The sequence below is a fragment of the Mobula birostris genome, chromosome 1 (assembly GCF_030028105.1).
Source record: "Mobula birostris isolate sMobBir1 chromosome 1, sMobBir1.hap1, whole genome shotgun sequence".
Taxonomy (NCBI): domain Eukaryota; kingdom Metazoa; phylum Chordata; class Chondrichthyes; order Myliobatiformes; family Myliobatidae; genus Mobula; species Mobula birostris.
In genome coordinates this window covers 181318142-181345182 of record NC_092370.1, presented here as the reverse complement: position 1 = coordinate 181345182, position 27041 = coordinate 181318142, and the positions used below count along the sequence as shown (strand labels likewise).

At 42.5% G+C, this 27041-nt stretch overlaps 1 protein-coding gene across 1 annotated transcript in view; it reads right to left on the bottom strand.

The window, feature by feature from the left end:
* The window catches only part of LOC140210042 (uncharacterized), a 68684-nt gene extending 42422 nt beyond the window's left edge, over positions 1-26262 (bottom strand). The window contains exons 1-5 of the mRNA XM_072278845.1: positions 26174-26262; positions 15838-15914; positions 15399-15482; positions 14597-14705; positions 13899-14095 (exon numbers count right to left, since the gene is read on the bottom strand). Of these exons, the coding sequence (XP_072134946.1) occupies positions 13899-14095; positions 14597-14705; positions 15399-15449 (357 nt within the window). The 5' untranslated portion in view covers positions 15450-15482; positions 15838-15914; positions 26174-26262. The remainder of the gene's footprint in view (positions 1-13898; positions 14096-14596; positions 14706-15398; positions 15483-15837; positions 15915-26173) is intronic.
* Between the last annotated feature and the right edge of the window lie 779 nt (positions 26263-27041).

The following is a 27041-nucleotide window of genomic DNA, read 5'->3' as shown; positions in this document are numbered from 1 at the left end:
CTGGTCTAGATCCCAATGCAAGCTTTGATAGTCTTCCTTGTTGTGGGTGTACGGGGTGTCAGGGAGGAGTAGCTCCTCTGGTGGGGGAACATGCCACGTCCTTTTCAAGGCGGTTTGTCCACCTTTGGTTCCCACCTGGCACTCAACTCTCACCTGTGACTCCCCGTAGTTGTTTGCATGTGACAGCGGCCACACCCTGGGCAACTGCTTCGACAAGCCGGCTAAACTAGGTGAGGGTGGCCGACAGGTCTCAAACCCTCGGTGAGATAGGGAGTTGTCTATCCCAGCATGGGAAGACAGACTCCGGTAGATTGAGCGGATGAGACCAATGGAAGGTCCAACGGTCAAGAAGGCGATCTCCGCAAGCGTCGTGGAACGTGCAGAGCAGGACAAGGCACAGGGGACGACCTGGTCATTCACTGCACCTAGTCCCATCTCCAGCCATCTCGACACTTGTCTTGCTACTGGATCCAGATGGGAATTGGGAAGAGAGAGTGAGGCTGTCGCTGCGCAACTCTCCTTCACTTAAATCCAAATCAAACGCTAGTCTCAACACCATCATCTTTTGACTAATGGTATCGATGCCTTCATCGAAGACGATGGACGAACACGAGATACACCCCTAACCTTGGTGTCATCTGGAAACTTGCTGGTCCAGTTTATCACATTATCACCCACGTCATAGATATAGATGACAAATAATAGACCCAGCAATGATCCCTGAGGCACACCACTAGCCTCCAATCAGAGGAGCAACCATCTACTAGCACTGTACTCAAATGTCCAATCCAATTTACTACCTTATCTTGAATGCCGAGCAACTGAAACTTCTTGACCAACCTCCCACGTGGGACCTTGTCAAATAGTCATAGTCATACTTTATTGATCCCCGGGGAAATTGGTTTTTGTTACAGTTGCACCATAAATAATTAAATAGTAATAAAACCATAAATAGATAGTAATATGTAAATTATCTAACTATTTATGGTTTTATTCCTATTTAATTATTTATGGTGCAACTGTAACGAAAACCAATTTCCCCCGGGATCAATAAAGTATGAATATGACTATTTGACAAGGTCCCACGTGGGAGGTTGGTCAAGAAGTTTCAGTTGCTCGGCATTCAAGATAAGGTAGTAAATTGGTAAAATGCCTTACTAAAGTCCTTGTAGACACCATCCACTCCCTTACCTTCATCAACTTTCCTGGTAACTTCCTCAAAAAACTAAGAGTTTAGGCACAATCTACCATGTACAGCGCCATATTGACAATCCTAATCAGTCCCTGTCTATCCAAATACTTATATAACTGGTTCCTTAGAATACCTTCCAATAACTTATCCACTATTGATGTCAGGTTCAACAGCCTATAATTTTCCATCTTATCCTTAGAGCCTTTCTTAAACAATGGAACAACATTAGCTCTCCTCCAATGCTCTGGTACCTCACCAGTGGCTAAGGATATGTTTGAAGTAACTCTGCTAAGGCCCCTGCAATTTCTGCCCTTGCCTTCCACTGAGTCTGGGGGAACATCTGGTCAGGCCCTAGAGATTGATCCACCTTAATATGCCACCAGACAGCAAATATCTCTTTCTCTGTAAACATTCTATGGTCCATGAATTCACTGCTGCTTTGCCTCACTTCAATATACTCTCTATCAGGCTCCCAAATAAATACAGACTCAAAAAATCCATTTAATGGCTCCCCACCTCTTTCAGTTCCATGCATAAATGACCATTCTCATCTTCCAAAGGACTAATTTTATCCCCTGCTATCCTTTTGCTCTTAGTATATCTGCAGAAGCCCTTTTGGATTCTCCTTGTCTGCTAGAACAACCTAATACATTCTTTTAGCCCTCTGAAGTGTTTCCTTCTCAAGTATTCTCCTGCATTTCTCAGACTCAAGTACCTCATTTGCTCCTTTCTGCCTGTACCAGCTATGCACCATCTTCTTCTAAACCAGGGCCTCAGTAGCTCTCAAAAATCAAGGTTCCCCAAACCCATTATCCTTGCCTTTTATTCTGACAGGAACATACAAACCCTGTACTCCCAAAATTTCACTTTTAACAGTTTCCCACTTACCAAGCACAATTTTACCTGAAAACAATCTGTCTCATTGCACACTTGCAAAATCCTTCCTGACAGCATCAAGATCAGCCTTTCTCCAATGTAGAATCTCAACCAGAGGACCAGACCTATATTTGTCCATAACTATGTTGAACCTAATGACATCATGATTACTGGATGCAAAGTGTTCTCCTACACAAGCTTCTGACACCTGCCTTGTCTCATTCCTTAAAAGGAGATCTAGTATCACACCCTCTCCAGTTGGGACCCCTAGGTACTGAATAAGGAAATTTTCCTGAACACATTTGACAAACTCTAGCCCACCCAGCCCTTTTACTGTATGGGAGTCTCAGTCAATGTGTGGAAGGTTAAAATCACCTACCATCACAACCTTGTTACTTGCAACAGTCTGTGATCCCTACAAATTTGCTCCTCTAAATCCCATTATGTGGTCTATAATATAATCCTAATAATGTCTGAGCAATGCTGTGACATTTTCCCTAATAATATCATCCCTCCCCCATTTAATCCCTCCTGCTCTATCATATCTAAACCAACTGAATCCCACAACACTGGGTTGCCACTCCTGCCCCTTCTGCAAACAAGTCTCACTAATGGCTACAATGTCATAATTCCATGTGCTTATCTGTGCCCCAAGGTCATCCGCCTTTCCTACAATACTCTTGTCATTGAAATATACCCAACTCAGAACATCAGTCTACCGTACTGAACCTTCACAAGTTTCCAAAAAGGTAGAGGTGCTGCTGTGCGGTTTTCGTAATATGCCTCGGACAGATTCCGATTAATGATTTGGATGATGGAATTGACGGCTTTGAGCCCAGGTTTGCAGATGATACAAAGATAGGTGGAGAGGCAGGTAGCGTTCAGGAAGCAGAGAGTCTGCAGAAGGAGCTAGACAGATTAGGTGTATGGGAAAAGAAGTGGCAGATAGATAATAGAGTTGGGAGATGTACAGATGCACTTGTTAGAATGAATAAAGGCAATATTTTCTAAGTGGGGAGAAAATTCAAATATCAGAGGTGCAAGAAGAGAGCTCTCGCGCAGGATTCATTAAAGTTTAACTTGCAGGATTTTTTCCCTCCAGTGGCAAGGCAGGAAGATGCAATGCTGGCATTAATTTTGAGAGGATTAGAATATAAAAGCAGGGATGCAATGCTGAGACTTCATAAGGTTTTGGTCAGACCGTACCTGGAGTATTGAGAGCAGTTATCCAAGAAATGTGCTGGCATTGTAGAGGGCTCAGGAGAATGATTCTGTGAATAAAAGGGTTAACATATGAGGAATGACTCTGGGCCTGTACTTGCTGGAACCTAGAAGAATGGGGGAGGGGAAAATCTCATTGAAATCTGTCAAATATTGAAAGGCCTAAATAGAGTGGATGTGAAGAGGATGATTCCTATAGTGGGGGAGTCTTGGAGCAGAGGGCACAGCCTCAGAATAGAGGGACCACTATTTAGAACAGAGATGAGGAGGAATTCCTTTAGACAGAGGGTGGCGAATCTGTGGAATTCATTGCCACAGACAGTTGTAGAGGATGTCATTGAATATATTTAAAACAAAGGTTCATGTGTTGTTGATTAGTGAAAGGATCAAAGGATACAGGGAGAAGGTAGAAGAATGGGGTTGAGAGGGATAATAAGTCAGCCATGAATGAATGGCAGCACAATTCTGTTCCCATGTCTTATGGTCTTCAACGGTTCATATTTCTTGGTCAGTGGCAAACAGTATTTGCTGTTCATTATAAATATAATTCTTAACAAATTTAAATGAAAGATATCAAGTGTCTTATGTAGTGAGCTTCTTTATAGGTACCTGCGACCTTTGCAACTAATTACACATCTTTTCAACCAGTCTGAACTGTCTGAGTCATGCACTGTTGAAGTTTACTGCAAATCAAAGCCAAAAATTGAAATGGAAATAGAAAGATAAATGGAACTGGGGAGGAATGAGACATGACTGTTCACAAATCTTCTGCAATAAATTAAAGCTGAACAATCAAACTTTGTGGTTCTAAGTTTTGAGCTCCAGAGAGCTGGTTTGGAAGTAATTAAGATCTATCATTTCATTAAGGATTCAGTTACACCTGAACAGACATGATCCAACTTTCTCAAGGTTATTTCATGGTTATCTACCAAATTTGTTTCCACTTCTTGCCTTGCTAGTGTAGCCTTAACTATGCTGTGTAAATAAATGTTTTTCTCACATCAGTTTTGGATATTTTGTCAACTGACTACATTCTAGGTATGCCTATTCCTGACCCCTTCCCCAATGGGAATGAATTTTCTCCATCTCCTCGATCTATATTCTTCTAGATTTCGGATCTCCTAACCTTCTCCATTCCAAGGACAGACACCCTAGACTAACTATTAATCCAGATAATTAATGCCCTACATTCCTGAAATAATTTTGGTACATCTCTCCAAAGATTTACATTTCAAGTTCAGTTTATCAGCCAACTCTACACATGTACACAGTTAAATGAAACAATGTTCCTCTGGGACCAAGGGGCAATCATACAGTACATATAACTTACAGCACATAAAATATTAATACAGAAATATTAACAGCCAGAAAATATTCTGCAGGTGTACGAGTTGAGAAAGTGCATACACAACAGATAGTTGAATATACAACAGCATTCTGATCCCAGTGCTGTCATAAATAATGTGTGCTGGGCGGTAGCAGGGTGTTCAGACATCTCAGATCCTGGGGAAGAAGCCATTACCCAGCCTAACAATTCCTGGTCTCAAACTGCGGTACCTTCTGCCTGATGATAGAAGGTTAAAGAGATTATGGGACAGATGGGAGGGATCACTGACAATGCTGAGGGCCCTGCGAATGCACTTCTGATATACGCCCTGGACGGTGGATGGGGAAGAGGAGACCCTGAAGATTCTCCCAGCAGTTCTCACACTCCGTTGCAGGGTCTTGTGGTCCAGTGCTTTGCAATTCCCATACAAGATGTTGATACAGCTGGTCAGAACACTCTCAATGGTGCCCTGGTAGATTGTGGTTAGAATGAGGGTAGAGAGCCTCGCTTACCTCAATCTCCTCAGGAAGTGGAGGCGCTGCCATGCTTTCCTGACTAAAGAGGTGGTGTTGAGGGACCAAGTGAGGTCACTTGTGATATGCATTCCAAGAAGTGTGGTGTGCCTGCCTCGCTCCAAGGATAAGCCATTGTTGTGCGGTAGGGAGTAGCAAGCCTGCACCCTCCTAAGGTCCACAATCATCTCTTTATTCTTGTCCACACTGAGACTCAAGTTGTTGTGCTTGCACTAGTCCACAAGTTTATCCATCTCCTCTCTGTATGGTGACTCATCATTGTTGCTGATGAAGCCAACTACTGTTGTATCATCAGCAAACTTAACGGTGTGGGCCTAGCAGTACAGTTATGCCTCAGCAGTGTGAGCATGCAGCCCTGTGGTAATAGCCTCAGCAAATCTAACTTGGAGAATCTTAAGTAGGCAGCGCAAGTATACTCTCTTCCCCTTCTTAAATAGCTACCATTTCAAAACTCCCAATCTACTCCTGCTAAATTACTTCAGAAGTAAAATTGGCCTTCCTCCAGCAGAGAGCCTACTTCATTCTTTTTCATAACTACAGGTCTAACTGAATTATGACAACTACCACAAAAATACTCTTCCACTGAATAACAAGGTGATGGCCATTTCCTACTATTGCTGCCCAAACCCTTTTGCCCTCGTTTGGAAATTTGCCTGCAGATTTCACCCATCTTCCTTGGATTTAACATATTGTTATCATATAGCCCAATTAGTGTGATTGGTTCTTTTGTTCAACTCAAAAGTCTCATTCAAAGATCCTTCTAAAATGACAGCCTTTCACGGAACCACAAATGTTTCTTTAACCAATGCTTCCGCTACTCCATTTTTTTTTAATCACTTCTGCAATCTACTCTGAAAACCCTGTAACAGAAATATTAATCTATGCTTAAGTAACAGCTAAAATAACAAAAGCTGCACATCTCTGTAAGTACTTGGTTACCATCTGCCTTGGCAACTAAGCCATTTTTATTCAGCTATAAGCAAATTTCATTTGGAATTATGCCATTTCCATTTTCTAACTTTTGATTTATCTGCCCTTCAAACTCTCTCTCTCTGCTTTTAGCTTCCTAAACTCTACACTCCCTAATAGCATGTGTAATCCCACCTACAAGGATACCGATCTCGATTCTGTTGAAGAGCAACTAGAATCTAAAGCACTGTCTCCTGCACCATCTCACTAACCATATATGATAAACAACAAGAATTCTGCAGATGCTGGAAATTCAAGCAACACACATCAAAGTTGCTGGTGAATGCAGCAGGCCAGGCAGCATCTCTAGGAAGAGGTGCAGTCGACATTTCAGGCCGAGACCCTTCGTCAGGACTAACTGAAGGAAGAGTGAGTAAGGGATTTGAAAGTTGGAGGGGGAGGGGGAGATTCAAAATGATAGGAGAAGACAGGAGGGGGGAGGAATAGAGCCAAGCGCTGGACAGGTGATAGGCAAAAGGGGATACGAGAGGATCATGGGACAGGAGGTCCGGGAAGAAAGACAAGGGGGGGGGGGACCCAGAGGATGGGCAAGAGGTATATTCAGAGGGACAGAGGGAGAAAAAGGAGAGTGAGAGAAAGAATGTGTGCATAAAAATAAGTAACAAATGGGGTACGAGGGGAAGGTGGGGCCTAGCGGAAGTTAAAAAAGTCGATGTTCATGCCATCAGGTTGGAGGCTACCCAGACGGAATATAAGGTGTTGTTCCTCCAACCTGAGTGTGGCTTCATCTTTACAGTAGAGGAGGCCGTGGATAGACATGTCAGAATGGGAATGGGATGTGGAATTAAAATGTGTGGCCACTGGGAGATCCTGCTTTCTCTGGCGGACAGAGCGTAGATGTTCAGCAAAGCGGTCTCCCAGTCTGCATCGGGTCTCGTCAATATATAAAAGGCCACATCGGGAGCACTGGATGCAGTATATCACCCCAGTCGACTCACAGGTGAAGTGTTGATTACCTGGAAGGACTGTTTGGGGCCCTAAATGGTGGTAAGGGAGGAAGTGTAAGGGCATGTGTAGCACTTGTTCCGCTTACACGGATAAGTGCCAGGAGGGAGATCAGTGGAGAGGGATGGGGGGGACGAATGGACAAGGGAGTTGTGTAGGGAGCGATCCCTGCGGAATGCAGGGGGGGGGGGAGGGAAAGATGTGCTTAGTGGTGGGATCCCGTTGGAGGTGGCGGAAGTTACGGAGAATAATATGTTGGACCCAGAGGCTGGTGGGGTGGTAGGTGAGGACCAGGGGAACCCTATACCTAGTGGGGTGGCGGGAGGATGGAGTGAGAGCAGATGTACGTGAAATGGGGGAGATGCGTTTAAGAGCAGAGTTGATAGTGGAGGAAGGGAAGCCCCTTTCTTTAAAAAAAGGAAGACATCTCCCTCGTCCTAGAATGAAAAGCCTCATCCTGAGAGCAGATGCGGCAGAGACGGAGGAATTGCGAGAAAGGGATGGCGTTTTTGCAAGAGACAGGGTGAGAAGAGGAATAGTCCAGATAGCTGCGAGAGTCAGTAGGCTTATAGTAGACATCAGTGGATAAGCTGTCTCCAGAGACAGAGACAGAAAGATCTAGAAAGGGGAGGGAGGTGTCGGAAATGGACCAGGTAAACTTGAGGGCAGGGTGAAAGTTGGAGGCAAAGTTAATAAAGTCAACGAGTTCTGCATGCGTGCAGGAAGCAGCGCCAATGCAGCCATCGATGTAGCGAAGGAAAAGTGGGGGGCAGATACCAGAATAGGCACGGAACATAGATTGTTCCACAAACCCAACAAAAAGGCAGGCATAGCTAGGACCCATACGGGTGCCCATAGCTACACCTTTAGTTTGGAGGAAGTGGGAGGAGCCAAAGGAGAAATTATTAAGAGTGAGGACTAATTCCGCTAGACAGAGCAGAGTGGTGGTAGAGGGGAACTGATTAGGTCTGGAATCCAAAAAAAAGCGTAGAGCTTTGAGACCTTCCTGATGGGGGATGGAAGTATACAAGGACTGGACATCCATGGTGAAAATAAAGCGGTGGGGGCCAGGGAACTTAAAATCATTGAAAAGTTTAAGAGCGTGAGAAGTGTCACGAACATAGGTCGGAAGGGATTGAACAAGGGGTGATAAAACAGTGTCGAGGTATGCAGAAATGAGTTCGGTGGGGCAGGAGCAAGCTGAGACAATGGGTCGGCCAGGACAGGCAGGTTTGTGGATCTTGGGTAGGAGGTAGAAACGGGAAGTGCGGGGTGTGGGAACTATAAAGTTGGTAGCAGTGGATGGGAGATCCCCTGAGCGGATAAAGTCGGTGGTGGTGTGGGAGACAATGGCCTGGTGCTCCTTAGTGGGGTCACGATCGAGGGGTAAATAAGAGGAGGTATCCGCGAGTTGTCGCTGTGCCTCGGCAAGGTAGAGGTCAGTACGCCAGACTACAACAGCACCCCCCTTATCGGCGGGTTTAATAATAAGGTTAGGATTAGTGCGGAGGGAGTGGAGAGCAGAGCGTTCCGAAGGAGTGAGGTTGGAATGGGGACAAGGTGCGGTGAAGTCGAGACGATTAATGTCCCGTCGGCAATTAGCGATAAAGAGATCCAGAGCAGGCAGAAGACCAGAGTGGACTGTCCATGAAGAAGAGAAGGGTTGAAGATGGGAGAAGGGGTCATCGGTGGGGGTGGAAGAGTCCTTGCCGAAGAAGTAGGCTCGGAGACGGAGACGGCGGAAGAAAAGTTCCGCATCATGGCGAACACGGAACTCGCTGAGGTGTGGGCGAAGGGAGACAAAGGTGAGGCCCTTACTGAGAACAGAGTGTTCTGCCTCCGACAGTTGAAGGTCGGAGGGGATGGTAAAGACCCAGCACGGATGAGAGCTGGGATCAGAGGGGGGAGGGGGGAGGCTGGGGGTGTCAATGGAGAGGGGAGGGTTGGGGTGAGAGGAAGATGGAGCCTCTGAGGGCCCAGGAGTTGACGGTGGGATCTGAGGAAGACGGGGCTGCGGAGTGGTGGTGGGGGAAGGGGAGACGGGAGTCACAGCAGCAGCACATAAAGACCCGGCCTGGAGTTCAAGGCTGGCGTCGCAATTGGTGGTTGCATATATGATCATCTATGATCATCTTTTTCCTCATATTCGATATTCATTTGCATGTAACAGGTATTCGGTGATTACTATCTTGAAGTCAAACTTCATAAATCTCTTTCTTAGAAGTGCTAAAACCTGTTTGTAGAAACTCAGCTCCATTTCTGCTCATATTCTTGATATTTATATAGATCATGAACATCAATCCCATACCAGATATTCTGTAATAACTATGTACTTGACCCAGGCATTGGGAAGGTTGCACACTACCCTGATATCAAATTGGAAAGCATGCAAAAGCTTGTCTGCTGCTTTAACAGTAGAATCATTTCTAACATTTGCTTTCCCAACTTTTCTCCTCCCTCCAGATGCAGCCAAACCACCCAGTGTGCTAAGCTCTTAGTTCTGGCTATAGATCACAATATTTTCAACTAAATACTGGCTATAGAGAAAGATTATCTATTATTTTTGTTGGGGGAAATGTTACTTGCCACAAATTGTCAATGTTGTTCAATAGGGATTGGCTGCTTCATTCTGTGGAAAAGCAATTATGTTTTGCCTTTTCCTCAATGAAAGTCAGGTTTTATCAACCCATTCACAAAAGCATGGGGCTCCTCACAAACACCTCCTCCCTTTTTCCTGTGCATGCTCAGCTCACACACTGAGCAATTTGTTTGAAGACACAAGAGACCACAACTGAGTGTGATACTAACCTCCCAACCAATCCAGGCAATGGAACTGTTCCTCAGTCAAATTCGGAATATCTTTCTCTCCAAAGATAAATTGTCCAATGTGTACACTTCCAGTGGATACAAGAAACTAAACATGGCCAAATTCTTGTAAAACTATGTGATAGAATAAAAGTGAGACAGGGGAAATGGCATTTCATGATGACATCATCATGCCACTCTGAACACTGGCTATTGACCACTGGTGTTGATATCCATTTCTGTTCTGTTGTGAAGCCAGAATCCAATATGGATAGAATCTTATTATCCAGGAGAATTCCTGCGCCTGCTCCGCCTACTGCTTTCTAATTGGGGGATAAGCTGGACCCTTTGGGTCATGAGTTACTGTAACTACCCTTGTAGTATGGTATGCCACAGACTGGGAGAGACGACCTTTAGGGATACGTTAGACATAGGATATCCTTCAGTAATTATATGGACAGCAGGCATTAATATAAACAAAAACCAGTGTTCAAAAAAACCTGGCTGAATGTAAACTACAAGCAGTTTTAAAAGTAGAAGCACAGCACTGTAAACCATTAGAACCAACTGTAGAGCACAAGCTACTGACCTACAGTAGGAGACTGCTCAAGATTTGGATGCGTATAATTTTGAGGACAGAATCGATTGCTTTGTGGCCACGTTTGTGGCCGGTACAAAGGTACATGGAGGGGCAGGCCAAGTTAAGAGTATATTTCAAGAAGAGGTTGATAGGTTCTTGATTAGCAAGGGGGTCAAAGGTTATGGGGAGAAAGCAGGAGAATAGGGCTGAGGGGGATAATAAATCAGCCATGATGGAATGGCAGAGCAGACTCAATGAGCAGAATATGCCACACCCTGCTCCTATATTGTATGGTCTTGAGAGGTGACTTACAAACTCTCATGACTGTGACATATTCTCACATACATCAGCTATACAATGACACAGTGTTAACTGGCCTAGACCATACCAAGCTTAAGATATCTTCAACAATATGATCAAGTACTAGACCACATTTATTTTGGTATTCAGCACATAAATCATGGTTAAAGGCATACTTGTTCCATTGGTCAGCATTTGGGATATTTGAGCACCCAGAAAGTCAGCCTTGACAACAACAATCTTTGGTGTCTGGGTTCTGCATTCTCAAATGTTTTTAGACTTTGCAACCTGGAAGGAAGCTCTGCCTTGCTGAGTTGCTGCAGCCCAGGAATTTTTTGTTATTGCTCAGCAACCAGCCAGCTTAATTACTCTTGCCAATGTACACAAAATAACTTTAACCTCTAAACAGAAAGCTCAATGTCATCTAGGACAAAGCGGTCAACTTTATCAGCACCATATCTTCCACCTTAAACATTGTTCCTTCATATCATGGATCAACCTGGTTGCAAAAACTTTAAAAGGTTTGTTCAACAGCACCTGCAAGTCGATGCCATTGCTGCTGCAACTGTTACTACTAACTTGGTGGGGGTGGGTATGTTTAGAAATACCAAAACCACCAGATTGGGTTCAAGAATGTCAGTGGTGCAGTTCCCTGTATTTGCAGAAGAAAACAAATCTTGTGCAGGATGTGAGGACACATTGATATTGTAAATATTGCAACAAAGATAAATCATTCTAACTGCACAAGTTTATAATAGACTTCCAATATCTGTACCTCCCTGCGGTGAACAATGCAATTACTACCCTGTAGGCATATCTGTCAATTGTAGATTGGCTGATTTACCCAATTCAACTGGAAGTGAGAAAGAATTGATTTTCATAGAATAGATTGGCCTCAAGTTATATTTAGACTACAATAATCTTTCTTCCATTGAGTGCTGTGCTAATTTGAAGAGAGAGTTTTCAATCTGAAGTGATAATAGAAATGTGATTTTGCCTAAAGATAATCACTGGTGGATTACACCAGAGAATGCAGTAAACTTCAATATAATTACACTTTTTTCCCCTCATCCAGATAATACCATTATAGTTTTTCCCCAGTTAATAAAGTGGTTCTTTTCCAATAAAACTATTCTCCTTTTGACCAGCTGAAACACAATTTGAAACTTACATGTTCATCATTCAATAGCCTTTGTTGCCAGAAACAGAGTGAAGATGCTCAGGGGTTTTCATTGCCCATTGATTATTTCATAGACTCCATTCCTTTAACCTGATCAAATATAAATGCTATTGGTTTGCATGGACACTCATTTTAAAGGTCGTGTCCAAATATATTCCCTTTTCTTAGTCATAATGAATAAAACTAAGATTAGGGAACCTACTTGTTAGGTAACAATTTAAATAAATTAAAAGACTTTGTTGCAGCAAAGATTTGTTAAATGACTGAGGGGAACCTGTAGTATTATTCCATTTACAATGCCTATCCCATAGACTAATGGGAATTTAAAAAAAAACCTTCTCCATACACTCATTCCTAATCTTGAAATCACAATCCTATTTAAAATAGGAGTGTATTCAGTTAGCATTTTCTACTCAAACTGCAGTTGCATATTCTAATGTTGAGTGGTCACAGAGTTCCCCTCAAAATGCCAGTCTCTTTTTGGCATGAATTTGACCTGTTTTTGGTACAGAGTGGGAAGCGCCAAACAGACATTCTGTAATGATCAATAAACCAATTGTTTGGAATCAAAAGACCTTGCCTGGTGACTCAGGGTTGAGAGTGCCTGCACCCATGCCAGCACAGCCCCTGGCACTCCTTCTCTGCCACTTGCCCCACACCTCTCTCAGCGCTCCATCCTCACTATTCCCAACATCTTTTGCTCTCATAAATTTTACAAATTTGTTCTCAGGTCCACGTTGACAAATACAGTACTGCGCAAAAGTCTTAGGCACTCTAGCTGTATATGTGCCTAAGACTTTTGCACTGTACTGTATGCTGCTTTTCATTTCCTTTTCCAGTCATGGTTGCATCATCCTGCCCTTAGCATACTTCTTCTTCGGGATACATCTATCCTACGCCTTCCAAATTTCTGCCATGAACTCCAGATATTGCAAGTTCTGCCATCACCCCTGCTAGTGTTCCCTTGCAATTAACTTTGGCCAACTCCTCTCTCATGCCTCTAAAATTCCCTTTACTCCACTGTAACACTGATTCATCTGACTTTAGCTTCTCCCTCTCAAACTGCAGGGTGAAGACCATCATATTATGATCACTGTCTCTAACGGTTCTTTTACCTTAAACTCCCTAATCAAATCTGGTTCATCATACAACACCTAACTCAGAATAGCCTTTCCCATAGTGGGCTCAACCACAAGCTGCTCTAAAGAGCCATCTTGTAGGCATTCTACAAATTCTCTCTCTTGGGGCTAACCTGTACCTATTACATCCGTCCTAGGCTCTACACAAATTTTTGTCCAGCCAGCTCATTCAACACGGGTCGCCAGCTCCAACAGCTTATGACCACAACAGGAGGTCTAATTTCCTCGGGACCCAGCAGCAACTAAAGCTAAAACCAGCTGCAGTTCTCAAAAAGGAATGTTGCCCTGAAGCTGCAGCAGTAACTGCCAGGTATTTAGCAACCCATTCTGACCTGAAAGACAACCAAGAACAGCACCTCCCTTGTGAGAAAACACTGGAGTGCAGTGCTGTTTAATAGATACTTAGATAATTAAGGTGCAGAAGGGTACTATGCTAACACAGGCAAATGGGATTAGTGCAGATGAGTAAGAAGGTCAGTATCTATTGCTGGTCCAGTTCCTGTATGACTCTATGTTTCTACATCTAATTGTACACGACTGGCAATAAGCTACCTCTCCCCAGTGTCACATGTTCACCTCACAGCTACATGCAATCAGCTCTGCTAAAGCAAATGTGAATTATCGCACATTCGCAATTCCAAGAAATAATTAGATGCCACCTCAGCATTGCAGCAATGCAAATATTCATTAGAAACGAGGTCATTATACCTCCCATAGTGTCTGTAAAATAATACAAGCAAACTGATTTCACAGAAGTGCTCTCAATGCACAAACAAATGTTACCTCAGTTGTTACGATTGCTGTTTTTACCTTCAAAAAATTACATGGGCCTTGGACACTTTCCACAATACTGGTAGCAGCTGTTTTCGGTTTGCAGACTTTCAATGTCTTTGGGGTTCTGCCACACTTTGCTTGCTCCTTTGTAACTGGTAATTTCATTTGAGATTCAAAAAACGCCTTCCTTTCACTCACAAAAGGTCCACAGGTTATCTTGACAGACTGTGAACCTACAAGACGCAGTAAAGAAGAACACATTGAAGTGCCCGTGCTTCTACGATATATCCCCTCATATACCCTACATATGTCATGTCAAAAAAAAAACACAACTCTACCCTACCACTCCCTGTAGTTGCCAGTTTGCAAAATCCCAGAAATGGCAGTGATCATCCTGACCTCAGTGGCATGACTCAACACATCTCTCACTCATCCACCTCTCTGGCATGATCAGGAATAGTCAACAGAATGCCTCCATATGCAATTTATATAATAATCCTTACAGCTGACAGAAAAGTTTCACCCTAGGTCCATATATAAGTGAATGCACAATAAATAACTAGAAAGTTTAACGATCCAAATATTTCTTACAAATCATGTTTGATGACGTTATCTTATTCAATTTTTCTGAATTCAAATCCTTCATCTTGAAACAAATAAACTTCCTTTTGTTGCTTTGTAAACTTTAAATAAAAGGATCGTATAAAACTGTGGTGCAAAAAAATGCCACATACCTGATTTTGTTTCTTCAGGATGCTGTGGAAAGTTTGAACTATTCAATTTCAGTTGCAATGAAGATTTTTTGGTATCATTCGGCAACCATCTCTTATGAATAACATCATTCTTAACAAATAAACAAGGAAATACAATAAAATCCAGCAGGTTAAGTTGATATTTCATTATACTTGTCAATCTATCAGCTAAGTTGAAAGGCACAAAGCATTTTCTGCCAAAATTCTTGATATTACTAACCTATTAACTTCTTCGCAAAGATTCACATCACAATCAATCACACCTTTTCCACAAATTCTGAATCAATCCCATTTTTTGTTTTTCACTTTACATTCTCTCCAGATTATGCCACTCATCTACACACTAGGGCAACCGACGGTGGCCAGCAAACCTTCCAACTGACAACACTTCGGAATGTGGAAGAAAACCAAAGCACCCAGAAAAAATCCACACAGTCACAGAGAGAATATACAAACTTCACATATACAGCACCAAAGGTTAGGTTTGAACCCTAGTCCGTTTTGTCACTGTATTAACCAAATGTTAAGTAGTTATTAATCTAATAATATTTTTATCACTTTTAAAGTGATACTGAGGCAAAGCCTTCTGAGGCAATAGCTTCAAATGCGTTTTAAAGTTTAAAAAGCTGATACTGAATATGAAATAATCATTGTTATATAAAGGTAGCTTCCCCAAAACAGAATAGGGCAGATACATGACGACTGTCACCAATTAAAAATAGAAAAGATAGTTAATACAAAACATGACACTTGAACTGTAATACTGCAAGGTAAATGTACTCACTGCAGTGCTCCAAAGATTGAAGACTGGCACTCCATCCACCACTTTATCCATTTCTCACAGACATTTAACCTCTCTGAGCAGTTCCTATGAAATTGTCAATTGTGTATAATTATATATCCTAAAAACATCTCGCTCTCTTTTCATTTGACAGCAACAGTGATGAAGAAATTAAGTTATAACATTGAAGCAACTTGAAAGAATACAATTTGTACTAAGTTTGAACTGGACATTTTTAGTCTAATTAAGGCAACTGAATCATGTATTGCACTTCCAAGTTAAAAAAAAAATTGTCACAAAGAATAATAACATAAATGTTTAAGTATACACACATCTTATTGTTTTACTTGTATTATAACAAGATTTTGTTTACTTGGAATTTTTTTAAAAAGCACATTAACAATTATCTAATGCAACAATAATACATTAACAAAATTCTTACCAAGTATAGTTAAGACTTTGAATTTTGCTGTTGATCAAAATTTGGGGGAGTTCTACCAGTTCCTCCTCAAAATGCATCTGTTGAAAAGCGAGTCAGAAAATGGTGTTGATTAATTTATTCAATGATGAAAGGAGGCATGCAAAATAACAGCACTGCAATACAGACAGAAAACAATTAAAGGCAATTAATTGTTTTCAATTAAACAATTTAAATAGTGATTTTTGATAACCACTATGATCAATAATTTTAAATATATAGCTCAGTACATCTAATGCTCTGTAAATGAAGCAAAACAGAATGTGAAGAGTTCTATTTATATTAAAATAAGCCTCAGAAATTTAATTTGTGATAAAGATGGAACTGATCTGTCTGCACAAGTACAAGATGCTTGCCTCAACGGCCTATAAAATCACGATAGTAATGCACTGTCCGTGCTCCCCACTCTGCAACTCAATTAGTCCACATTTTCCTGGATTTCAATATTCTATTTCCTGAACCGTATGATACAAGGTGGATGGCAACACCCTGTTTCTCCTGGAACCTTTTCACTCCTGCATGATAGGTATTACAAGATCAAAACCAAAAAATGCTGGAAACATTTCAGATTCTTAATTGCTTCACTGCTGAAAGTGTTTCCAGCATCTTCAGTTTTGTTTTGACACTTCAACCTCAGAGAGTGCCAAAAAAAATATTCACCCCTCCCCCCCCCCGAATTTTATATGTTTTATTGTTTTACAACATTGAATCACAGTGGATTTAGTTTGTCTTTTTTCGGCACTGATCAACAGAATAGACTCTTTCAAGTCAAAGTGAAAAAATTCCACAAATCGGTGTAAATTTATTACAAACATTAAACACAAAATAATTGATTGCATAATTACTCACACCTTTCAAGTCAGTATTTAGTAGATGCACCTTTGGCAGTAATTACAGCCTTGCATCTGTGTGGATAGGTCTCTATCAGCTTTGCACATCTGCACACTGCAATTTTTCCCCATTCTTCTTTACAAAGCTGCTCAAGTTCTGCCAGATCGCATGGAACAGCCCTTTTCAAGTCCAGCCACAAATTCTCAGTCGGATTGACTCTGACTCTGACTCGGGCACTCCCGGGCATTAATTTTGTTGTTCTTAAGCCATTCCTGTGTCGTCTTAGCTTTATGCTTGGGGTCATTGACAATTCTTCGCAGTTCACTTGCAGAGTGCATCAGGTTTTCCTCCAGGATTTCTCTGTATCTTGCTGCGCTCATTTTACCCTCTCCCTTCACAAGCCTTCCAGGGCCTGCTGCAGTGAAACATCCCCACAGCATGATGCAGCCACCACCGTGCTTCACGATAGGGATGGGGGATGAGAAGCCTTGCTCTCCGCAGAAAGTGTAGACGCTACTGTGCCTTCTTGACCAGTGAGGTGATGATGTGGGTCCAGGTTAGACCATCCATTATGTGCACACCAAGGAACTTTGCACTCTTCATTCTCTCCACAGCAGAACCATTGAATTGCAATGGAGAGTGGTGAACCTATAACTTACTGAAGTCCACAATCATCTCTTTTCTCTTGTCCATGCTGAGACTCTGGTTGTTCTTGCACCTTTGACAAGCCTCTCTGCCTCTTCTCTGTATGCCAACTCGCCATTGTTGCTGATGAGACCGACTGTGATAGTACAATCAACGAACTTGATGATGCAGTTTGAGCTAGATCTGACACTGTAGTCATGAGGCAGCAGTGTGAACATCACTGGGCTCAGCACACAGCCCTGGGGCACCAATGCTCAACGTGATGGAGCTTGAAATGTTGCTGATCTTGTGTCCCCTGACATGTCGAAAATTAAAAGAGACATACACAAATGCTGGAGGAACCTAGTAGATGAGGCAGCATCTATGGAAGTGAATAAAGTCGACACTTCTCTAACATATTGAAAATGAATATAACAGAGAATAATACAAGTATAGATGTGTTCAAATTGCATAATTGAGTTACATTTGTTTTAATTGAAGCCTGATCTGGAAAGTGGTGATGGCTACTCTACCTGTCTATGCTTGTTGAGTTTTGGATTCAGGGAAAAAAACAAAAGAGAGCCAGGTGTACTGCGATATTTTAATTTATTGCCCACGGATGAAGTGAAGTCAAACCTCTGATATTTAGGTTCCCTGATATCATATAATTAATAGTCAGATTAACAAAGATGATTCCAAGTACAGGATAGAGGTAGCAAAACTTATGACATGGTGTCAGCATAACAAACTAGCTTTAAAAGTCAGCAAGTCCAAAGAGATAGTTGTTGACTCAAGGAAGGGCCGGGGGGAGAGAGGGCAGATGGCACAACTCAACCATGTCCTCATCAACAGAGCTGTTGTAGAGATGGTCAAAAGTTTCAAATTCTTTTTTATCGATATCAACAGCAACCTCACCTGGTCCATTCAGACCAAAAATAATCTAGAAAGCAGATCAGCATATTTAGTTTCTTAGGTATCCGAGAAGCTTTGGCACATCCAAGAGGGTTCCCTCAAACTTTTTCAAACATACCATAGAAAGTACCCTGATGGGTTGCTTCTCAATTGTTCTGCTCCAGACCAGCAGGTAAACACTTCCCAATTCAGATACTCAGCACTTCCTTCTATTCAGTCCATATATTGTACAGTCCACTCTGCTTCACAAAGACCAGCAGTATTGTCAAGGATGTCCACCAACTTGACCATTCCCTTTTCTGTCCTCTCCCTTCCGAGACAAGATACAGGAATCTTGAAAGTCAGGACACCAAAACTTTTCTTCTCCACTGTTATCAAGACTATTGAGCCAATCATCTCTTTCACATCTCCTTCCTGGTGGCGCTGCCACATTCTTATACACTTAATTCTATCTTTTTTCATTATTTGACATTTCCTTTTGCACTACTTTTGACTTGCACGACAAACTCAGGAACTCACCAGGTCAGGCAGCATCTACGGAAAGCAATAAACAGTCGACATCTCGGGCTGAGACTCTTCATCAGGACTGGGAAAGAAAAGATGAGAAGTCAGAGTGAGAGTGTGGGGGGAGGGGGGGAGGAATTGCAAGGTGGCAGGAGAAGGTGAACTGGGAGGGGGAGAGGGTGAAGTAAAGAGCTGGGGAGTTGATTGGTTAAAGAGACAAAGGGCTGGGGAAGAGAGAATCTGATAGGACAGGGTAGAAAACCATGGTAGAAAAGGGAAGGAGTACCAGAGGGGATGATATGCAGGTAAGGAACAAATCAGAGGGAGAAACAGGAATGAGGAACGGTGAAGGTGTGGGGGGGAGGGGGGAAAGAGGGGCAATTACCGGAAGTTCAAGAAATTGATGTTCATGCCATCAGGTTGGAGGCTACTTAGATGGGATACAAGGTGTTGCTTCATCAACCTGCACGTGGCCTCATCACGGTAGTAGAGGACTGACATGTCGGAATGGGAAGTGGAATTAAAATGAGTGGCTACAGGGAGATTCTACTTTTTCTGGTGGACAGAGCATCGGTGCTCGGCGAAGTGGTCTCCCAATGTACGTTGGGTCTCACCAGAATACAAGATGCTACACCGTGACCACCGGGTACAGTAAATGACCCCCAACAGACTCACAAGTGAAGTGTCACCTCACCTGGAAGGACCTTCTGTGGGGCTGAATGAGGGAGGTGGTGTAAAGGTGGGTGTGGCACTTATCCACTTGCAAGGGTAAGTACCAGGAGAGAGATCAGTCGGGAGGGACAAATGGGAAAGTGAGTCACGCAGGAGCGATCCCTGCTAAAAGTGAAAAATTGGAGGGGTGTGGGAGGAGGGAAAGATATGCTTGGTGATGGGATCCTGCTGGAGATGATGGAAGTTATGGAGAATATGTGCATGAATATTCTTTATTTATGGCTTCTTTACTTGTGCATTGGCAGCAATCCTATGGAACACCATCTTCATTGTGACCATAAAGTCACTCAGCATTAGGACCTAGTCACACGTTGCTGCTTCGTCAAAATCAAGCATCAATATCCCAGATTTATCCAGCATCAGAAAAGGACCATGTTACAATAGTGTACCAGACAAAAGTAAGAAAATAACTAAACATAACATCTTTGATGCCAAAAACATAGTTGTAGCAAGTTATTAAAAACCCACAAGAGTGACCCAAATGATTTGACAGGAACAGTGAACTGCATTCATTTTAGTATTTCAAACAACCAAATCCTACAACTAACCACAAGGTAACTCCTAGATTAGTGACAGAAAGACAACAGCCAGGACACCACCTCCTCCTCCTAATCCAAACACTATCACAAATTTTTTTTTTGTCTCAGATGGGCTTTTCGTACAATGTTTTATTTATGAGATAATAGGGAGAAATCTATCCTCAGCCACTAGCCATAAACATATACAAGTCTATCAGTCCTTACTAGAGTCACCTCCTGATACTTAGCTTTATTTGCCTGCCTTGCCACCAACCTATGGAAAAGCATTAAGGAAGGAAAGGTGCCATCAAGATTGCCTCTCTGGTTTGAATACATCTGAACTGAATGGCAGACAATCCATCTCTCCATTCACAGATGACCCCACACTTCCATTCCCAACCATTTGTCTTTAAGGCAAACTAATCCTTCTGCAAATTTCCCTGTTCTAATTCATTCTTAATCCAGCTCCAGGAGCAGGAACAGCCAAAAAAAAAGGGACCCTGAAACAAACTCTGGGAGGAATTGAGCAGTCAGGCAGCATGTGTGAAAGGAAATGGACAGTCAATGGTTTGAGTCAAAATCTTTCATTTGCATTGAGTCATTCAAGAGACTGCCTGTTCCACTGAGCTCCTCCAGCAGTTGTTTCCTTATCCACATTCCATCATCTGCAGTCTCCATTGTGGAAAACTGACTGACTTTAAATAGGGAAATGGAAGGATACAGGTGGAACATCTTGCTGTGGGTAACAGCAAGTCTTGGCTAGCTAATGGACAAACAGCAACAACACAGTCACAAAATGAGTGGCAGGCAGCAGAGGACAGGAACTCTGTCTTTTGGAGAGGGAACCATGCCAGATACACCATGCTCTCAATCCCCGAGGGCAGCACCAATACAAGGGAAATGTTCCATAAAATAACTAGTACATTTGGAGGGGATGCAATGGAGAAAAAAAAAACTCACATTGGTATTAGTTAAGTCAAAAAAGCAACCAGCAGTAGAAACATCAGATAAGGCTCTGAATGAATGTAAGGAGAGACAGTTCTGATGTTAGAGATGGTGGTGAGGCTAATGATCAGATTCCATGTAAAGAGAATAACAATAGGGCAGGTCGATGCTGCTGACTGCAACACAATGGGGAAAGCCGACCAACTGTAAATGCTGCATGTCACAAGGATGAAAGTGCTGTTGCAATATCCTGTCTCGTGGAAATACCCAGCCTGTGACCACACAAAATGCAGAATGGCATCAAGAATCTCACACCCATGCATGGAAAGAACACAGAATCACAATGTAAACTGCATCTCACATACTATCTACCTGCCCACTCCATCAGGTACCTTCTGCCTCAAGTCTCAAAGGTCTGTGTGTCCCACATTAGCCTCGTCAGCTAACACAGTACCCGCTGAACCATGTCATCCTCAAACCGCAGTGGTTGCCAAAGAAGCAGTTCTATGCAGGTTGCGAGAAAAATAGAGTGAAGTGTTTGCACATTTAACTAAATTCCAAAGGGACTAAAAATACACAATTCATGTAGTTATTTGATTTGCCTTCCAAACAGTTAACTGCAAGTGATTTGGTGACAGCTCAAATGGGAAAGTCATTTTTATATGCATTGTGTATCAGCATTAATGGAGAACAAAGAATTTTGGATAAGTTCTTCACATCAGTGAGTGTCAATGTGGACAGAAAGACAAAAAGTGCTTAATGCTTCAGGTCAATCATCTTGCCACTGCGCTCACCAAATATCCATCAAGCTGATGCAGGAAATATTCAACAGTCATTAGTGTTTTTAGTTTTTGATTCAGATTATGCTTGCACTCTCTAAATCTGGAGAATAAACTCTGAGATCTGTATTCAATCATCAAGACCAGGAGACCTGGATCCTGCATATGCAGTCTACAAGAAGAAAGTTATAGCTGGCTTCCAGCTAAACCTTGGACCATGATTACAGAGGGGGCGAAATGAATTGTGTAGTATTGAAAAAAATACAAAGGGGGTGGAGTTAAAGATGCATTTCACTAGAAAATTGTATTCTGCTTTTATTTAATGTCTATGCTTTCCGATAGTTAAGTAAACATGTTGAGAAATCTCTGGTCATGGCCCCTAGATGCCGTTGCTTCACTATGCAGACTAGATTACACAAGACCCAGGGCTGCTTAAGCGAGTCACCAGTAAACATGACAGAATATTTACTGCAGACCTAGAATACGTATTACATATCAAATAATAATTGATCTAAAAATGACAATAGCTGGGAGGAACTCTCTAAATTTTCAAAGTAAATTTATTATCGAAGTACATATCAGCATACACAACCTCAAGATTTATTTTCTTGCAGGCATACTCAGAAAATCCAAGAAACAAAAGAATCAATGGAAGACCTCACCCAACATGGACAAACAACCAACATGCAAAGACAACAAACTTTGCTAACATAAAAGTTAAAAAAAAAAGGAATAAATATCAAGAACATAAGATGCAGAGTCCTTAAATGCAAGTCCATAAGTAATGGGAACAATTCAGTGATGGGGCAAGTGAAGTTGAATGATTTACCCCACTGGTTCAAGAGCCTGATGGTTGAGGAGTAATAACTGACCCTGAACTTCGTGGTGAGAGCCCCAAGGCGCTTGTAACTTCTTCCTGGTGGTAGCAGAGAGAAGAGAGCATGGACAGGGTGATGCAGGTTCCTGATGATGGATGCTGTTTTCCTGTGACAGCACTCCATGTAGATGTGCTCAATGGTAGAAAGGACTACTCAAGATGGACTGGGCCATATCTACCACTTTCTGAAGGATTTTCTGTTCAAGGGCATTGCAGTTTCCATACCAGGTGGTGATCCAACCAATCAAGATACTCTCTACCACACATCTATGGAAATTTGTCAAAGTTTTAGATGTCATGCCAAATTTTTGCCAGCTTCTAAGAAGGTAGAGGCACTTACGTGCAGGGCTCAGGACGCATTGTCTGAAATTATAACACCGAGGATTTTAAAGTTGCTGAGCCTCTCCACCTCTGATTCTCCCAACAAGGACTGACTCATGGACCTCTGGTTTCTCCTCCAGAAGTCAATAATCATCGAGTTGCTGACATTGAGTGAGAGGTTTTTGTTGTGGCACCACTCTGCCAGATTTTCAATCCCTCTCCTATGTGCTGAGTTGTTGCCTCTTTTGATTCAGCCCACAACAGTGGTGTCATCAGCAAACTTAAATATGGCATTGGATCTGTGCTTAGCCTCACAGTCATAAGTACAAAGCAGAGGGCAAAGAACACAGCCTGGTGCTGCGCCTGTGCTGATGGAGATTGTGGAGGAGATGGTGTTGCCAATCTGAACTGACTGGGGTCTGCAAGTACGGAAATCAAGCATTCAATTGTACAAGGAGGTACCGAGGCCAAGGTTTTGAAACTTATTGATTAGTTTTGAGGGGATGACAGTATTGAATGCCCAGCTGCAGTCGAGAAAGAGAATTCCGATTTATGCATCATTTCTGTCCAGATGTTCCACGATTGAGTGAAGAACCAGTAAAACGGCATCTGACTACTGAAGCAAGAGGTTAAAAATACCAGTAAACATACCAACCAGTTGATCAGCAGAGGTCACTAGTACTTGGCCAGGAAACCCACCCATGGGGTCACATTCCTTAAGAATGCTCTCATGATGACACTGAAATCACAGGGTCACCAGGGGCTGTGGGAGTTTGTGAAGGTTTCTCCATGTTTTGACATGAAAAGCGAGCATAGAAGGCATTGAGCTCATCTTGGAGTGAAACCTTGTTGTCACTTATGTCGCTTGGTTTCACTTTGTAAGAGGTAATAGCATTCAAGTCCTGGCACAGCTGTCAAGCATCCTACAGTGATTCACATTTGGTTAAGAATTGCCACTTTGCCCATGAAATGACCTTCTGAAGATTGTACCTGAACCACTTGTATCTCACTTGGTCACCTGACCCAAATACCTCTGATCTGGCCCAGAGCAGACTGCAGATCTCATGGTTCATCCAGGGCTTCTGGGCTTCTGGTTGAGGAAGACTGAATGATTTTGTGGGGACACAGTCATCTACAACTGTTTGTATGAAGTCTGTAGTGTATTCATTCAGATCCTCTGAGAAATCCTTGAATATGACCAGGTCCTCTAACTCAAGGCAATCCCATAGCCCTTCCTTGCCTCCCTCGACCACCTCTTTGTTGTCCTTTTCTCTGGATCCTTGTTGTTAAACATTGATTGAACTAACTCGTTAACAAGTAGAAAACAAGTTATCTTCAGGTTGGTTGGCCAGAGGGGTACAGCGAGGATCAATGCTTGGGCCTGTTAAATTTGAATTACATGAATGGTGTGATTAGGGACACAGTCAAGTGCAATAAAACCTGTATCTGTGAGAGACAAAGAAGAACAAGTCCAGTTGGGAAGGTTAACTGTGAGTGGCACCAAGAGTTTGCAAAAGGATATGATACAGCTTAGGGACTGTGAAAGATAACTGGAGATGAATTACTAACTGAAGAAGCATGAAGAGACTGAAAAATGGTGAACATGGAACCTGAGTTCCCTTAAATTGGACAAAAAAAAAATTAAACTCCAGGGACACTGCAAGCGATTTAGATACCAGGCTTTATGTTCATATTTGGTTGACATGACAGTGATAGAAGACCTAGGAACCTTAATGAAAGGCAAACCAAGAGTCAGAGAGCATGGAAACAGGCCCTTCAAGCCTCCTGGATCTTCTCCAAGAAAGTAGAGATGAGAAAAGGCAATGGTCAAGGTGGTGGACAACCTTGACAATACTGTTAGCCCTTGTGAGCTAGTCCCATCTGTTGCCCATAGCCCTCTATACTTATCAGAAAGGCTTTTAAATGTTGCTTGCCTCAATTGCTATTGTTTGTTCCACTTTCGCGCCACACTTTGCGCAGAGCTGCCCCTGATGTCCCCTTTAAATCTCTCACCTCAGATCTTAAAGCTATGCTCTCCTGCTTTTGGCACACCCTCCCAAGGAACAAGATTATGTGCATTCACCCTGTCTATGCCTCTCTTGATCGTGTATACATCTATCAGGTCACCCCCTCAGTCTCATATGTTGCAGAGAATAAAGCCCTAGGTTCAACTTCTGCTGATAACACCTTTTTGAGAATTATTCCTACATTGTGCAAAAAATTTCCAAAACCTAGAAGTGCTGAAATACGCACATCACTGGAAAGACACACACAAAAAAAATCGGCAAACTTAATCAGCATAAAGCCTGAGGGCTTTGGTGAGACTCTTACTGGAACAATACTCGTCTGGAAAACAGAATAGCTCTGGTCTCTTTTTTTAAAAAAAGAAAAAGCCATGCTAGTAAAGTTCTTTCGGTCAAATCCTGTGATGAGAGCCTTTACAAATATAAAACAAAATTGTCCCAGAAAAAGCACAAGGGCAGATAAGATAAATGTTGCGTGGGACTTTTCTTGGCTGTAGGATTTAGAATTAGAATCTACTCTCTCTGAATAAGGTTCGATTAGATTTTTGTTAAATCCTTCAAAGGCCTGTGAATCTTTGGAAATCCTTGACCTAAACTATTTTCATATATTTACTTCTGCGTCCTTCCGGTACAGGAAGTCAGCAAATAAAATGGATAGTACAAGGAGATGGATTTGAGATACGATAGCCAGGATCTTATTGTATAATGGAAAAGGTTCCGTGGAGTCAAATGGCTTAATTTACTACCTGCGTTACCCAAATAAAATCAGCAATGCAATTGTTGTTTTAGATGAGTATTTCAGTGTTTTGTTTTTTTTTGTTGTTGTCGCAATGTAAATAGAACCCCATTACGCCCATACTGGACAATAACCCGCGGCACAGGTGCTATTTTCCAATGAAGGAACGCCCACAAACACCTTATTCCTGTTTTAGACATTGCATGGGTTAGGTCATAAATCCACGCATTTAATAGTGCATACTCACATTCGCACTTAACACATGACGGGCGCTCAAACTTTTTCAAAAATGATGCAGACTCCCAAATGTCCAATTAATTTTCCAGTAAGTATAAAGCTATCGAACAACAAATAAGGCTGGGTACTTCAGAGGTGCACACCGAGCTGCCTTCGGTGCAAAGTCAGGCAAAGCCCTCGGGTAGAACAAATCCCCAAGAAACTTCAACAACTTTGCACGAAATTAGAAACTCACGTGCCGCGACGAAAAAGAAGCTCACCCTGAGCCAACCTGCCCACCATGCAAAGGATGAGCGAATACCTCACCAAACTGCTCCCCGCAGATTACGCTGCCCCTGCCACTCTCGGTCATCACGCTCTCGTGTGTCATGTGACACCAACACACTGGGTCACGAGAGGAGGGGGGGTTAACGGGAGCTTCAGGCTGTCGCCTGGCAACCGAGAGACGCGTTGCCATGGTGGTGCAGAAGCACCGATGTTTCGTGCGTCTGCCGTCATCGGCATCTAGAGCACTTGGCGTCCAGGGTGAGGTTGTTGCAGACAGTGGAAGCGGTGTCAATACAACAACGATGTTCTGAAGCAAGTTCACATATAAAAGGCCCAGTTCACATTAGTTTATTGCCGTATACATCAGGGTGCAATGAAATTAATTTCTCGCATGAAGCTTCACAAAGTAAATTGTGTGCATGCAATAATAAATAACAGCGAAGAGTGTGAATCGACAGAATGGTGCAAAAATAAAGTACTGCCAACACAAATGTTAAAGTGGTAATAGCAGAAAAGATGGGGTTTAGCATTCGAAGTCAGTGCCACCCGGAAGGGATCTTAAAGAGGTGATTGGTTCAGAAGCTTAATAGCAATGGGGAAGAAGCTCTTCTTGAGCCTGGTCGTCTGGACTTATCCGGTATCAATAATATCTCCAGTATACATTGAATTAAAAAAAAACAAAAGCTGGAACTCTGAAATTTTCTCACAGACTGCCACTGTTCATCAACACATCAGGAGATTGCAATGACCACCCTGTGTAAAATGTAAATTCACTCACCTGTTAAATGATGCATTTAAATTCTTTCCTTCTCTCCCTTACGAAGAGCAACTTGACATTCTCTGACAATCCCGCATCTTCTC